Here is a 16464-nt window from a genome sequence, read left to right as displayed (position 1 = left end):
CATGCAGATATCCACCTGTGTGTCACCTCTACACGGCAAGAACCTCCAGTCTGAACACTAAGGGCAGTATTATGCGTGTCTTAAAGGGGCATTCCACTCATTTTCAACATTTTACTATGTCATTATTGTACCTTAGAGCTGTTGTGTGGAAATAAAAAAAAAGTTCCCCCATTCTGTATTTCCTAGAACTAGAGGTCTGAAAAAAATCATTAACATGGTGAAACACATCTTGATGATGTCATCAAGATGTGTTTCACCATGTTAATGATTTTTTTTCCATAATTACAGTTCTAGGAAACACAAAATGGGGGGACTTTTTTATTATTACCACACAACAGCTCTAAGGTATATTAATGACATAGTAAAATGTTGAAAATGGGTGGTTTTCCCCTTTAAGTACCAGGTCTTATGACTTAACTTAAGACCTGGAGGCGTGGTCAATGCTGTTTGGCCACTCAGAATAGCCAAATGGCATTGATCACGCCTCCAGGTCTTAAGACCTGGTACTTAAGACACGCATAATACTGCCCTAAAGACGCTAAAGACGTGTCTTTATAATTACACCCGTAGGACACGTTTTCTGCGTGGACTTGCGTCTTCAAGCCCTTGTTGCTAACCCATTTAGGGCCTGACGTCGAAATAAATAAAAAAGTCTTCTGAAAGACTATGGGCTGTATTTTTGCGTGTCTTAAGTACCAGGTCTTATTACTTAACTTAAGACCTGGAGGCGTGATCAATGCCATTTGGCTATTCTGAGTGGCCAAACAGCATTGACCACGCCTCCAGGTCTTAAGTTAAGTAATAAGACCTGGTACTTAAGCCACGCAAAATAAATTCAAAGATTTGCGCCACATTTTCACGATTTTTCAAAAATAGCAGACCTACAAGCTCGTAGCTATGAGCTTGTAGATCTGTTATTTTTCAATAGCTAAAGTATAACATAATGCTTAGTTAAAACACCAAAACGGGTTCCCGTCCAGAATGGGAAACGTGATCTAATATCCTAAAAATATCCATTGTTTTGAGGGCGGCCGTTGCTATGCAGGATGCGTGCGCATTGGCCGTTACTTCCTGCTTTACGGGCCGACAAATCTTGCTATTGCTTTCTAAATCTATACGGCGCTGCTGTCCGTGGCTTGGATGACTTCATCATGCATCTCGGTTAGAATATTTAAAAGGATCCCTGGCTAATAAGACAAATATGCCTTAATCCATTCTTGACGGGAACCCGTTTTGGTGTTTTAACTAAGCATTGTTTAGCTATTGAAAAATAGCAGATCTACAAGCTCGTAGCGCGCCACCGAGTGGCGCGCTACGAGCTTGTAGGTCTGCTATTTTTGACTTTTTATTTATTTCGACGTCAGGCCTAAATGGGTTAAAACAGGTAGTAATGGAACTACTTATACCTCCCGGTTTTGGCGCAGTAAGATTGAGCCCTCATTTGCTTGGCACTCGAGCGCCTTTATTCTGCCAAATTTCCCCGGCATGAAAAAGTATTTTTGTTTGTGGCAAGCTTCCATAGTAGGCTATTTATCTTCAATTTTAAATAAAGTGCAATGTAATGGCCAGCATTAAAAAAAAAGAAGAAAAAAACATCACAATGCAGATAAATTAGGGCCACCACTACTACTACGCAAAGCAGGTGCAGTCCTTATGTAATGCATCCTCAAGTCAGCGCACCCTAAACGTCTCTATAGAGACGTATCGATCTAGTTTCACAGAGTCATTTGTCTGGGGCACAGAAGATGAAAACATGTCTGCCCTTGTCCACTGTTCATTCGTGGAGCGATGCGTCTAACGTGTGTCTGCGAGCGTGTGTTATATCCCCTCCTTTTTGTTTTTTTTACCCATTTAGACCTGAGGACGATTCTATACAAATGTCTTCTAAATCCTGACAGTTTTCTGAAAAATGTTGTTTCTATATCAGTGGTTTTCAAACTATTTCATGTCAAGGACCCCCAGGATTATATGTAATTGGCCCCCCGGACCCCAATCTCAAAATATGTTTGACCAGGGTTCGAATCCCGGGTCCGGACATAACACATAAAACATAAGACAGATTGCAGCTTCAAAGAAGCGGGACAGAAACAGAATGCATTCATCAATCCCTGAGTAGCAGAGAAAGAGAGATAGAGAGAGAGAGAGAGAGAGAGAGAGAGAGAGAGAGAGAGAGAGAGAGAGAGAGAGATGCTGGCAACAGCATATTACGTCTAGAATATGAAGCGGACACTGCTTTGATGCAAACAGCGGGAAAAAAATATATGATCAGTGTTTTCAATAATAAATGAGCTTGACCTCATAAAAGGTATCCCATTTGTTTGTTTTTTACAGTAGCTACAATCCCTGAGCATCGATGTGTACTTCATTTTTTTTTAACCCATTTAGACCTGAGGCCGATTCTAAAAAAAAAAGGAGCCTTGTAACAGTTTTCTGAAAAACTGTTAAAAGTTCTGTTTCTCTGTCAGTGGTTCTCAACCTTTTCCACGTCAAGGACCCCCGGAATTGTCTGTATTTGGCCGCGAACCCCCATCTGAAAATATGTTGTTCTGGGCAACCCCCAGAAGCAAAGATTTGAGTTAAAAACGTTGGCTGTGAAAGAATATATATATTCAAAGATTTGTGCCAGATTTTCTCGATAAAAAATAAATAAATAGCAGATCTATAAGGGGTTCCCGTCCTGAATGCGTTGAAATGTTACTGTTTTCTGTATATATATGTTGTAATCGCATGTTGAACTCAGGGCGTCCTCGAAAAATAGAACTTGTCTTCCTTGAATAAATAAAGGCCTTTAACCCATTTTGGGCGGGAACCCTTTTTGGTGTTTTAACTCATTCAGTGCCACCTGGTGAACACCAGTTTTGGCCCTCGTTGCCACCGAAGCCCATTATAAATAAAAGAAAGAAAATGAAATTATATTGTGCATGTAATGTGCATGTAATCTTTCAAAAAGGCGTCCAAAGGCGCCAATGGCACTCGCGGCCACCAGGGGCAGGCGTCCAAAGGCGTCATGTGGCACTGAGACATTATGTTATGCTTTAGCTATTGAAAAATAGCAGATCTACAAGCTCATAGCGCGCCACCGAGTGGCGCGCTACGATCTTGTAGGTCTGCTATTTTTGAAAAATCGTGAAAATATTTATTTCAGAAAACTGGAGGATTTAGAAGGATTTTTTTAAATTTTGAGGTCAGGCCTAAATGGGTCAAATGATAAGGGACAATATCGGTGGCACCCAACTGTACCATACAGATTGTGTAAGTTGTATTAACATACTCTACCATGGCGATTGGACAGAATTGCATTTCATTCCTAAGAAAAAAGGTTGCGTGTATAGTGCCGCTTTTAACTCGAGACTCCCTGCCCATTCCGTGCATGCATGTTGTGCCAAAGTCCCCAATTTGAAAATCTTCTTAAAGAGGAAAAGTGAAAGGCGAGGGAGGGAACAAAGCTGGCGTTTCTGTCCATCACTCTAATTGAAAGCGCTCTCCTCTCTAAGTATAGCCATCTAAGTTGCCATCCAATTACAGGAGGGTGGAGAAGAACGCCGTATTGAGTTTTTTCTTCCCCCCCCTACTCATTTCTAAAATCTCTCTCATCGTCGTTCAAAGCATATACTGCGCCGTCGTTAGGGAGCCCGGTAATGAATTTAAGTCTTGACCTTTGATCCGTACTGGTCAATTATTGGATCGCTGCCATTTCTGGGCCGATTCTAAGCCGCCCATGCACTTTAGTATGGATTTGGTGTGATTTGCGTCTTTGCTTTTGAACACATGCTGTTGTCTGTCTGTATACAGTATGGTTATGTGTACAGTAACTTGGAACACGTCATGATGATAGGGATGGGTGTCGGTCGGGTTTCATCCGACCCGAATTTCCGGTGATGAACCGGTAATTTTTTAAACGGTGCCAGAGCCAATACTTTGTCAATGACATAAATTGCTTCTTTTTTTTGTCTTTCTCTGATTGCATTAAGTGACATTAAACTCACTTTTTGATGACATCCCAGTCTCGGATCCAAAACTAAAGAATATTCTGTCCACAATTCCATGCTGTATTTGATGTGGTATCATAGGAGAGATAACAGGCAAACATTTATTTTAGGCCTATTAAGTAGTATTAACTATTAAAGCTGCTATAAGCTATAATATGTCAACATTTTAATGACCTTTCTTTTTTTTTCTTTTTTGGTATTCAGACAGCCAGCAATGGGTATAGAACGCTCTCTGTGACATCTAGGGACCGCAATCTGCATTCAAAGATGTTCCTAGAAGCTTTGTCATTGGTCGAAATAAACCCGGTCGCAATGACTAACCAATCAGGAAGCAGACAGGCAAATCGACCAATGACAAAGCTTCTAGGAAAATCTTTGAATGCAGATTGTGGCCCCTAGATGTGTCACAGAGACTAAATTATTTTTGGGAGCGTTCTACCCATTGCTGGCTGTCTGAATACCAAAAAAGAAAAAAAAAGAAAGGTCATTAAAATGTTGACATATTATTGCTTTAAGTAGGCCTAATGCAGATGTTTAAAATAGAAAGGAGAGGTCGCACAGCTCGCAGTCCCGATGCCAAAAATACTTTTATTGTTACCAACGTTTCGACAAAAGAAGTTGCCTTCTTCAGGGTATCAAGTGCAGATGTCTAACAATAATTTAACTCTTGAGAGCGCACAATGAAACATGTTATACTCTCAAGCGTCTCCATTTGCAAGTTGCCAACCTAGAGGGTCCATTTGGTTACCAGCTCGCCATCATTGAGCTGGGGACCACCTGGAACCCCCTCAAGAAACCACTGGTGGGTCCCCGAACCGAACCACTGGTCCAAATCATCACTCAAGTTACACAGCACTACAAAACTCTACCTATTCGGTCTACTAATAGGTAGCGTATAGATACCGTATACTAGTATACGGTATAGGGCACCTACGGATGGCTGCAATTCGAAACTGGCCCCCGTAAAATCTGAATCCCCCCCCCCCCCCCTTTTCCCCCTCACTGTATATGTTTCTTTTCCCTTTTTACCTCCATTATGATGAATTCCTGTTCTGTTCTTTGGCTATATAGAAGTGTCTATTTGTACGTCTCTAAATGTTTTGATGAATTGAACATGGTGGACCCTGTTGTAAACAAGTGTAATGCTTAATTGGGTCGTCCACTCACAGTTAACAGCCTTTGTATTGAGTTTGTGCTTTAAATGTACTGTAATTCTGCAAACTGTTAATACATTTTTCAATCAATCAATCAATATGTGATGTGGTAGCAGCTGGAGGTGCAGAGAGTGTTAGAGAGGGCAGGGGCTGAAATCCTGTTTAAGAGGGCGAAAATAGCAGATCTACAAGCTCACAACGCGTCGCAGCGCGACGCGTTGTGAGCTTGTAGATCAGCTATTTTCGGGGCGCATAACCCAGCACCCTTTAGCTAGTGGAGATGCGGTGTGTTCTAAACAAATGTGTTCAAAATGCAAAATACTGTGTTCACGTTCAGGAGATTTCGGGGGAAAAAAAGCAATTCTCCCGAATGCTGGAAAAGGAGTGTGGCATTTGCATTTCTTTCACCCATAGTAAACGCTGCATTTGTGGTCTGGAAAGGGCAGTTGTTTTACAGACGGGTAAAAGGGCAAGGGGCTGAAGCCCCCCTTTGATGTCTAGTGTGGTGGTACAGGTTCCGGGTTGGTACCGGTTCTCTATACTTTCACCCCTAGTCGTGATACTAATGTCTTGGCCGTCGTTGAAGCCCTTTTGGAGAAAGAGACTTTTCATATCAGCGGGAATATAAACAACATCCACTACAGTGTTGTTTTCGTCGACGAAAAACTAGACGAAGAATGTTCGTCGACTACCTTTTTCCACTGGCGAAAACTAAATGGAAACTACATGAAAACTAAGCTATGATGACTAAAACTAAGACTAAATACAGTATACTGACTATTTCATCAACAAATAAAAACTAGACTAAAATGTTAGGAAGGGACTAGTGGACAAGAGATCCAGTGTAAGTCATTTTACACTTGGTTGCATACTGAAAATAGTAGTCTACAAAATCGCATGACATTTAGTCGACTAAAACTAGACTAACACTAAAACATTCCAGGTGACTAGTATAGACTAAAGCTAAAATCTAAATTTGCTGCCAAAAACGACACTGATCCACTATTCATGATAGCAGCCTCTAATCCACTGTAAAAGCCCCTGTTCATTCAACTGTGAGAAGAAAAAAAAAAAGAAGAAAAAAAAAAAAAGCGGAACCAAATGGACCATTACATGCAGCTCCATTTGGGCTCCATTTGCAACTCTCGTTGTATAACAAATGGGATGAATTAACGCTGTGGATCGTGCCGTGAAATCCTCCCGTCCTCTCCGATCCCAAACTGTGATCCATCAAGGTGCACGCTGTCAAATCTCACTGAGTGTCCATTTAGAAGATGGACTCTTTGTGGTCCATTTTTTTTTATACACATTTCACACGTTAATAGAAGACCAGTTCCAGTTCTGTGTTAACATGACACACCTTTAACCCATCCTGGGTGGGAAGTAACCCCTTTTGGGGCATTATGTTATACTTTTAGCTATTGAAAAATAGCAGATCTACAAGCTCGTAGCGCACGAGCTTGTAGATCTGCTATTTTTTTGAAAAATCGTGAAAATGCGGCACAGAATATATATTCTTTCAGAGTGAACGTTTTTAACTCAAATCTTTGCTTCTGGGGGGGACCCTGGAACAACATATTTTCAGATGGGGGTCGGCGACCAAATACATATAATTTTTGGGGTCCTTGACATGAAATATTGAGCACCACTGATATAGAAACATGAGGTTTTTCAGAAAACTAAATGGGTTAAAACAGAAATAAGCTTGCGTTAAAGCTTAAAGGCCACAGATGTGAACGCCCAGTTTTCCTGCGCTGAGTGAGTGCTGACATTCTTAACCACTGAGCTGATACTTTATACCCTGTTTGCTCAGGGGATGAATTGAATCTTGACCTGCAGGTCAGGATTCGGGTCAGATCCTGCATGTGTCTGAGTGAGACGTGACCTTTGACACGCTATAAACGTCTCAATACAAGAGCAGGGCCGACAACATGCATGCATACAACCGGCTTATGGCAGCTTATAAACTGTCATTGTGGACATGCAGTCGGGTTGCAAAGTGAAGGTATGAGCGTGGGAATGCCCTTACTGAGCTGCGTTCAAGACACTTTCCCTGTGTCCGACACCTGACTTGTGTCTGAACACAGCTTTGATGGATGTGTTCTGCCCCCCTCCCCCCCATCAAACAAAATGTTTGCTCAAACCATATGGGCTTCCATTGGAAATGCATTGGAGTGGCCATTAAACACAGACACAAGACAGGTGTCTTGAATGTGTGAACGCAGCCCCCAGTAAGGGCATATGTCAACCCCACCCCCTCACCTCCGCCCCACCCCCTCCTGGTGCTGCGGCCATCTTGGAAACTACACACAATATAAACAATTGGATAGGGGTGGTGCAGAGAAAGGCCCTTATTGCCTTTCCGCAGACTCTGAGCAATGTGTCGGTGTACTTGACTATTGCCTGTGTACGTGCGCTGAGCTATGGAGCCTCGCTGCAAAGTGCAAACCAGCTTTCCGTCCTTAAGAATGTCTTTAGCGAAATGGAAACAATCAACTTAAAAGGAATTCCAAATGGAGTCGAGCTTTGCTTGAGGAACCACGAGCACGCAAGGTCGAGAGGATATCTTCCTCTCACATTTAAGCAACACGCTCTCAACGAGAAAGAGGGGTGGGGGGGGGATTGTTTCTCAGATACTCATGACGATAATAGGAGGTCTAATCTATCATCTCTCAGGAAGTCAAGGCAAGGGGGCGGCGGGGTTGGGGATTCGCACTTCCACTGAAATCAAAACCGTCAATTCCCTAAAGTGCATCCCTAAAGCGGCCGTCAATACTTACTCCATCCAGCCGTGTCGCTCCTCACACCCACCCAAAAAAATATATAGAACTGAGAAGCCCACGTTGTCCACAGGTTAAAATACATATTTATACCCCACATGGTCATACTGCAAACTATGAATCGCCTCTGTCAGGCGGAAAGCTCATGTGTCCGAAGCTTTGACTTTTCAGGATTCAAATTCAAAAGCAGTAGCAGATCTACAATAATAATAATAATAATAATGAATTGCATTTTATAGCGCTTTTCCGAGTGCTCAAAGCGCTTTACAATGGTTCATTCATTCATACATTGGGAGGTGAAGCGGCGAACAGTCGACGCCAGCGTCCCCACATTCACACATGCACCAATGGTGGCGAGCTCACACCGACCGACTCATTGGAGGCAATGTGGGGTTCAGTGTCTTGCCCAAGGACACTTCGACAGGAGGAGCCGGGATTCGAACCGCCGACCCAGGGATCATTGGACGACCTGCTCTACCTCCTGAGCCACAGCCGCCCTACACCCACAAGCTAAAAATGTGCCGCGTCTCCAGCTTGCGGTCAGATCCGCTATACTGTTGATGCTTTCATGTGACGCTGTAGTACATACATGGGCAACTGGTGGCCCGGGGGTCCCTCACCTTTACTTAATGTAGTACATACATGGGCAACTGGTGGCCCGGGGGTCCCTCACCTTCACTTAATGTAGTACATACATGGGCAACTGGTGGCCCGGGGGTCCCTCACCTTCACTTAATGTGGCCCTCAGAGTTAATATCAGAATACTGATATATTATTGATTTCAGCTGTTATAATTCCAAACATGCAAACATGACCGGCTTTAATTATTACTTCAGTAATGAGTAGTATTAAAAAATGTAATTGCCTTTTTGTATGTCCAATGTATTTGTATTGAGTTCATAAAGTTAACATAACTATAAAGGCATTATATTAGGCAGGTATTAGAAATTAAATAAAAATGTTACTTTTCAGCATTGCAATTTAGAAATTGCAGGATTTCCAAGCTTGTAGATCGGCTATTTTTTGCTACGACACTAATATGCAATGTTGCCCTCTGGAGTGACTCTGAGTGTGGAAATATAGCGGCCTGTGGCCCTGTCCATCGTCAAAGTTGCCAACCCCTGCTGTGATAAATATGATATATGATTTTTTTAAAAAAACATAAATCATAAATATGATTAAAAGAAATCACACCCGTGTGAAGTTAGGAGTGCTTTACCAACCCTTATCACCTTACATCATCGCGATATCATGACATAAACATCATATGATTATCAATTATTATGACGAACGATTATTGTTTAAACTGTGAAAATAGATGATCATCCAGTTCACAAGCATTGCAATGACACACATTATGAGCTTGTAGAATGTAGATCATCTATTTCCACTATTCTTTGTACACCACCGTTGAAATTTAATATAGAGCTTAAGTGGGTACTCTGACTAATCAATTTTGTGATGAAATAAATCCTTTAATTATATATTTTGTGTGTGTGTCAATAGGATAAAAAAAACCCCTGCTCAACCTATATGAGCAAGATTAATAGGTTATTGGTTCTAAATAGGCTATTGGGTTTTCGATGAACATTTTCGGTTTTATTGCCTACAGCCCTATATAACCTATATATTATTCAATATTAACCTATGAGCCAGATTAATGAGGTTATTGGTTTCTAAATATCGTTTTTTCGATATAGTTTAGGTTAATTGCCCAGCCTATTCCATAGCCCAAGGGTTCCCAACCCCCCTCCCAAAATAATATTTGAACTGGGGACCCCCCCACCCCACCCTGACAAGCACTCTTTCTTACTTCATAATTGCCAATTTGGTATTAAAAAGGTCTTACAAGTTAGAAATGCGCACAATGTACCCTATACTGCACGCGTTAGTCTGACCAGTGTGATCTAGTGTGAGAGTGACGACACTAGCGTTCAATGGAATGCGGAAGTGCTCATTCTATCTAAATGGGATAGTTCCAAATGTTTGGAACTATAGCCCATAGCACCCCGCCTTGTCTCAATGGGATAGTTCCAATGTTTGGAACTATAGCTCATAGCACCCTGCTTTGTCCCAATGGGATAGTTCCAATGTCTGGAACTATAGCCCATAGCACCCCGCTTTGTCTCAATGGGATAGTTCCAATGTCTGGAACTATAGCCCATAGCACCCCGCCTTGTCTCAATGGGATAGTTCCAATGTTTGGAACTATAGCTCATAGCACCCTGCTTTGTCCCAATGGGATAGTTCCAATGTCTGGAACTATAGCCCATAGCACCCCGCTTTGTCTCAATGGGATAGTTCCAATGTCTGGAACTATAGCCCATAGCACCCCGCTTTGTCTCAATGGGATAGTTCCAATGTCTGGAACTATAGCCCATAGCACCCCGCTTTGTCCCAATGGGATAGTTCCAATGTTTGGAACTATAGCCCATAGCACCCCGCTTTGTCTCAATGGGATACTTCCAATGTTTGGAACTACAGCCCATAGCACCCCGCTTTGTCTCAATGGGATAGTTCCAATGTTTGGAACTATAGCCCATAGCACCCCGCTTTGTCTCAATGGGATAGTTCCAATGTTTGGAACTATAGCCCATAGCACCCTGCTTTGTCTCAATGGGATAGTTCCAATGTTTGGAACTATAGCCCATAGCACCCCGCTTTGTCTCAATGGGATAGTTCCAATGTTTGGAACTATAGCCCATAGCACCCCGCTTTGTCTCAATGGGATAGTTCCAATGTCTGGAACTATAGCCCATAGCACCCCGCTTTGCGGTGAGATCAAAGCGTGTCGCCAGTCTCTTCTTCTACGGCTCTGAGTCTGACGTCCCGTTAGTAGTACGACATACGTGGCCCGGTTAAGACGTGGCTTCCATGCCCGGTTATGGTTATGGTTATGGTACATTAAAGCTAATCATCTGGGGGGATACCGGAGAACTCGCCAGTTTACCTACTCGCCGCAGAGAAAATTCTTCATCAGTGTATAGTATGTCAAACCCACAGATGTTCCAAAGTAATCAAATTATTTTGTGCAATTAAATGGTCAGCTAGATGATAATAAAAAGTTAAATATGTGAATACCAATGATAGTAAGCCTACCAATTCAGGATATTGTTTACTAATGAATTACATTGTTTCGGTACTTTGGTGTTTAAACTTTTAGCATTCCTACTGGTAGTGTTAACTCTAAACAACTATCCTCTCTCTCTCGCTCTCTCTCTCTCTCTCTCTCTCAATTCAATGCAATTTAAATGAAGGTGAGGTAAAACTAAAATGCACTAAACCGCGGCGAGTCGGAAAACCGGCGAGTTCTCCGGATACCATCTGGGGACCCCCAAAAAAAACATAATTGGGGGACCTCCCTGCCCTGGAGGAGGACCTTGCTCACCTGTACTTCATGCTGCTGTGTCTCCCGATGGCCTCCTTCATGTGGGCGTGTCCCTGCCCGCTGGGCCGCGCCCCTGGCCCGGACTTGGACATGGCCTGCGTGACGTGGGTGTATCCTCCGTTGTTTCCGGTCCCTCCACCTCCTCCTCCCCCTCCGCCGCCACCTCCTCCTCCTCCTCCTCCTCCCCCCCCCACCGCCACCGCCTCCTCCTCCGCCCCCCGGCCCCCCGCTGCTCCCCCCGGGGGGAGGCGCGGTGCGGAGGCCGCACAGGCGGTCCTCGCTGCGGCTCTTGAGGTTGTGCTCGGTGCACGCGAACGACACCTGCATCCTGGAAGACCTTTTAGGTGTCTTTTTAGGAAACCGTAATAAATATGGACCTGGAGTGACTTCTTAGATTAGAAGCTGTTCTTTTGAATGTGTGTGTGTGTGTGTGTGTGTGTGTGTGTGTGTGTGTGTGTGTGTGTGTGTGTGTGTGTGTGTGTGTGTGTGTGTGTGTGTGTGTGTGTGTGTGTGTGTGTGTGTGCTTCTGGGGACAGGTTTTGGGCAGCAGTTTATGCAGGCGGGTTGCCAGTGAGTGCCACTATATGCCTGCCCGCCGGGCATGAATCCAGGCCCTTTTTTAAAGATGACACACACACCGAGGAGGCACCATCTGCTCCGTCTGAGGGCTGGGCTGCAAGGGATCCTCTCTCTCTCTCTGGGCTGGGCGACAAAACACTCCGTGAGGAGGACTGGGCTCTCTCCTCTCCTCCAAAACACAACAGCCCCAGGAAGGAAGGAAGGAACGAAGGAAACCTTGCAGTGTGTAGTAGAGTTCGGGACGCTTTCTGTCTTGTCCAAAGCGAGGAGATGTTGCTGGTGGTGATTATATCAGATGGAATGTGGTTTCTTCAGCTGTTCTTCTCGTTGGAGCTCCTCCAAAAGCCTTGGTGGTGCACCAGGGGAGACCTCCTCCTAGCTGCGTCTTAGTAGTATAGTGGAGGAGAGGTTCTGAGAGGGGAGGAGGAGGCTGGCTGCTTGTCCCCTCAGGCCTGCTTATTCTTAATTCTCTCACATGCAATACATGCACGCGTACACGCAGCAGGGACGGACAGGTCTTCTTCTTCTTCGTGTGGCCAGCCAGCCTGCAGTCAGTGATCTCCTGGTTCTTCTTGTATACGTTCTTCAACAACAGTGGTTTGGAGGAGACGGAGGAGGAGGAGGGGGTACCCGGCCGTACCGCCGCAGCAGCAGCAATGGCACGACCACAGAATCCACAGCCGTAGCCACGCGCATGTATATCCTCTTCTGCTCTCACATGGTGATCTGCCCGCGCCCTGCCCGCCGCGTACGTGTCACTCAATCTGCACGAAAACACTGGGCTTTTGCGCAAAGCATTTACATGTTATTTCAGTCCCGAATCTCCTGCCTGACGCCTGACGCGAACGGCGAACCCCTTTTTGTGTGTGTGTGCAGTGTGCACGTCTGCACGGAATGAACTTAATTGCTTCTACAGTCAATTTATTTAAATATCCCCCCCGCGGCGGCACAACATAAAGCTTTACGCAAACATTAAAAAAAAGGATCTTACCAATAAAAAAAAAGCAGCGGCCGCACACAGACTGTCTGTCTGCCTGTGTGTCTGTCCATCCGCGCGTCATTCATTCCAGTCATTTCTCCTTATAACGCGGTCAGACATGGTATAATTGAAGGCTACAAATCAATTGCGGCATGATTGTTCTGATTCTGAATGATGTGGAGATAAATGGCTCACCTCATGCTATGTAGATGATCGTTCGTTTGAAAAACATACCGGCATGCTGAGCTGCGAGCGGCGGCAGACCAATCAAACCGTTCGATCCATTCCTACCTCCTCTCTCTCTCTCTCTCTCTCTCTCTCTGGAGGAGGCTGAATCTAATCAGTGATCAATACATCCACATTCCACTCTCTAGATCAGCTGGCTCTCCTCCTCCTCCTTAGCAGATGCTCCGGGAGAGAATCTTCACGCAACGCAAGATGCTCTCTCTCTCTCTCTCTCTCTCTCTCTCTCTCCTATACATTTCCATCATCTGCTGCATCGCGAATTAGATTTAGTTTCTGCATGTATAATCGCCTAAAGGTCTGTTTATTGGCACCCTCAAAATACTAGCTATAAAGCACATGATTGCATATTGATTGCATTGAGTCATTGACAGATATCCTACATATATCCTCTGATAATAATCATGCCTATACCACTCCACTCCATTCTCCACATAGTCCACACATTGGCTACTTTTATGCAAATGTAATAATACTCAGTCACTCAGTGGCAAAGAGCAATTAGTCACTATAGTGTATACAAGTGAGACAGAACCATGTCTGTCTGTCTGTCTGTCTGTCTGTCTGTCTGTCTGACGCACGCACGCACGCACGCACGCACGCGCGCACACACACACACACACACACACACACACACACACACACACACACACACACACACACACACACACACACACACACACATCACACTAACAGACACATCACACTAACAGACACATTTGCAGAATCCTTGCATCATGCTGCCCCAAGCATCTCTCTCTCTCTCTCTCTCTCTCTCTCTCTCTCTCTCTCTCTCTCTCTCTCTCTCTCTCTCTCTCTCTCTCTCTCTCTCTCTCTAATAGCAGATTTGATTCTGCAGACTGCACATCCAGAACACGTTCTATCTGGAGAAGAAACTGCTCCACTGTATTGCACTGACCAGTGTGTGTGTGTGTGTGTGTGTGTGTGTGTGTGTGTGTGTGTGTGTGTGTGTGTGTGTGTGTGTGTGTGTGTGTGTGTGCGTGCGCGCGTGCGCGTGTGTGTCTTTGTTGACACCAGTCACAAGGAGGTCCTCATTCCAAGATAAATATTCTAAGTATCAACCATTACTTGGAAGTATAACAAACCTGGGGTATCGCTGTAGATTTGCCATACTGATATTCGGAAGCCTGGGCCATGTGCATAAACTGACCATGAGTGGCCTAACAATAGCTGGCATGACAAAGAGCAAAGCCATGCAAACAACTTGCCAAATACTGTTCTGTTTCGGCTGTTAGGCAGTTTGTCTGTGTGGAGGAGGAGGTGCCATGTGTATCCTTAAGTGAACATCTATCAACCTCGTTATATTTGTTTCCTTGTAAAATGAATTTTAATTTGTGGATTCAAATAAAGAAGTCGAAGTTATGTGTGTGTGTGTGTGTGTGTGTGTGTGTGTGTGTGTGTGTGTGTGTGTGTGTGTGTGTGTGTGTGTGTGTGTGTGCGTGCGTGCGTGCGTGCGTGCGTGCGTGCGTGCGTGCGTGCGTGCGTGCGTGCGTGCGTGCGCGCGTGCGTGCGTGCGTGCGTGCCATTTCATTTGTACTCGAGTTACAGACCCATAAGGGTCCATTCGGTTCCTAACTATCATTTAGCTGGGGAGCCCCTGGAACTCCCCTCAAGGACCCCTGGGGGTCCCCGGAACCCACTTTGAGAACCACCGCTCTAAACAAACATTAAAAGTCCATAGACTTCATTGGCTGACGTATGATGTCATTTCAAAAGCCAGGCATTGGACATTGGACTCAAAAAGGGCTATTTTTAGCTGTCTCGCCGGTGCATTCGGCAACTTTTCTTTTCAAACCGCCCAACCGACTTCATTTGACTGCCAGTCCTCATAGTATAGTCTGTTTGGTGGGGAGCCAACTTTAGCCGTGGACTGTTTGGTGGAGAGCCAACTTTTGCCGTGGACTGTTTGGTGGGGAGACAACTTTAGCCGTGGACTGTTTGGTGGGGAGCCAACTTTAGGCCCTGGACTGTTTGGTGGGGAGCCAACTTATTTAAGCCCTAGACGCCCATTTGAAAATATGCTGTGCCAGGGACCACTAAGACAAGAGCTGTTGTATTTAGATTAGATTCCGTACAGCTGCGCTTCTCAAACACTGGGTCAGGAGGACCCACGTTTGCGTCACAGATAAATTACAGATAAATGTAAGAACTATGAATAAGAAAAATGTTCCTACTTTTGTCCTACAAAGAGATAACAATGGAGACAGTGAAACATAATTTATAGTCATTCTTTCATTAGGATATGACTTCTAGCCGGTGAAATAATAGTGACATTTAAACGTGCCTGATTTAGCTGAGGACCCCCTTGAACCGCCTCAAGGACCCTCGGGGGTCCCCACCCGGACCCCACTTTGAACTGAGACCAAAACTTAGAATGTTTTGTTGTCGTTGGATAAGACTTATTTGTCCACAATTCCATGCTGTATTGACGTTGGTACCATTAGGAGAGATAACAGGCAAAGGTTGATCAAAATAACAATTATTCTACATTCTCAAATGGTGTATGTAGACTAGTCTACATCTTGTACATTTGTCACGTCCTGTCCCAGGACGTACCATGCCAGGTCCGCCGTCCCTATGTTTTCCCCTCTCTACCCGGTGTGTCCCCACCCCCTTGAGAGACAGTTCAACTTCAACTCCTTGAACACAGCTGTGGACAATGGGCACTGAGTGTTGGACTAATGATTGACTCTGGTATTTAAGGGACTGGTTTGTTTGACTTCTGGATCATAAGGCAAGCCTTGTGTTGCCTCTGTGTTCCGGGTCTACTGTTTTGTGTTTGTTTATCTGCCCTCCTGTGTGGTGAAACCTTTATGCGTTTTATACAGTTAAGTAGGCCTATTAAGTAAAGTTTATTAAGCTACGTTGGTGTTCGCTCTCTGCTCATTTGGTTCCACATACTTTCTGGGTTGGCAGCATGACAGTATTAACTGATGCAGATGTTTAACAATATTTTAACTCTTGAGAGCATTTAAAATTTAACAAATCTATAAGGGTCCATTTGGTTACCAACTCTCCATCATTTAAGTTTAACTGGAGACCACCTGGAACCCCCTCAAGGACCACTGGTTAAAAAGCACTGCTTTTAGACTTGTTTTGAGTTCTGCCATGACCTTTGTGTTTGCTACTATCATTTGTGACCAGATTTGACTGAGAGCCTGCCATCGTGCAACTTTTCACCTTTTCACCAGAGGAGAAAAACTGAATTTATTTATTTTATCCAAAATTAGTTAATAGCACAGGCAGACTCTTCACATACTGGAGCATGTCTGAAAAAAATGTCAGAGCTGAATGCTTAAACATGTAGCTAGGTGTAATGTTAGAGACCACA

General features: G+C 44.3%; 1 protein-coding gene across 1 annotated transcript in view; it reads right to left on the bottom strand.

Moving 5' to 3' along the window:
• Positions 1 to 11638, bottom strand: part of LOC306927453 (voltage-gated potassium channel subunit beta-2-like) — a gene marked incomplete at both ends in the record, with an annotated part of 159434 nt that extends 147796 nt beyond the window's left edge. Inside the window, 2 exon segments of the mRNA XM_079507204.1 lie at positions 11312 to 11500; positions 11502 to 11638. Coding sequence (XP_079363330.1) covers positions 11312 to 11500; positions 11502 to 11638 — 326 coding nt within the window.
• Positions 11639 to 16464: the final 4826 nt, after the last annotated feature.

This window comes from Electrona antarctica (genome assembly GCF_951216825.1).
Source record: "Electrona antarctica genome assembly, chromosome: 8".
NCBI classification, from domain to species: Eukaryota; Metazoa; Chordata; class Actinopteri; order Myctophiformes; family Myctophidae; genus Electrona; species Electrona antarctica.
This window is presented reverse-complemented; position numbering and strand designations above follow the sequence as displayed.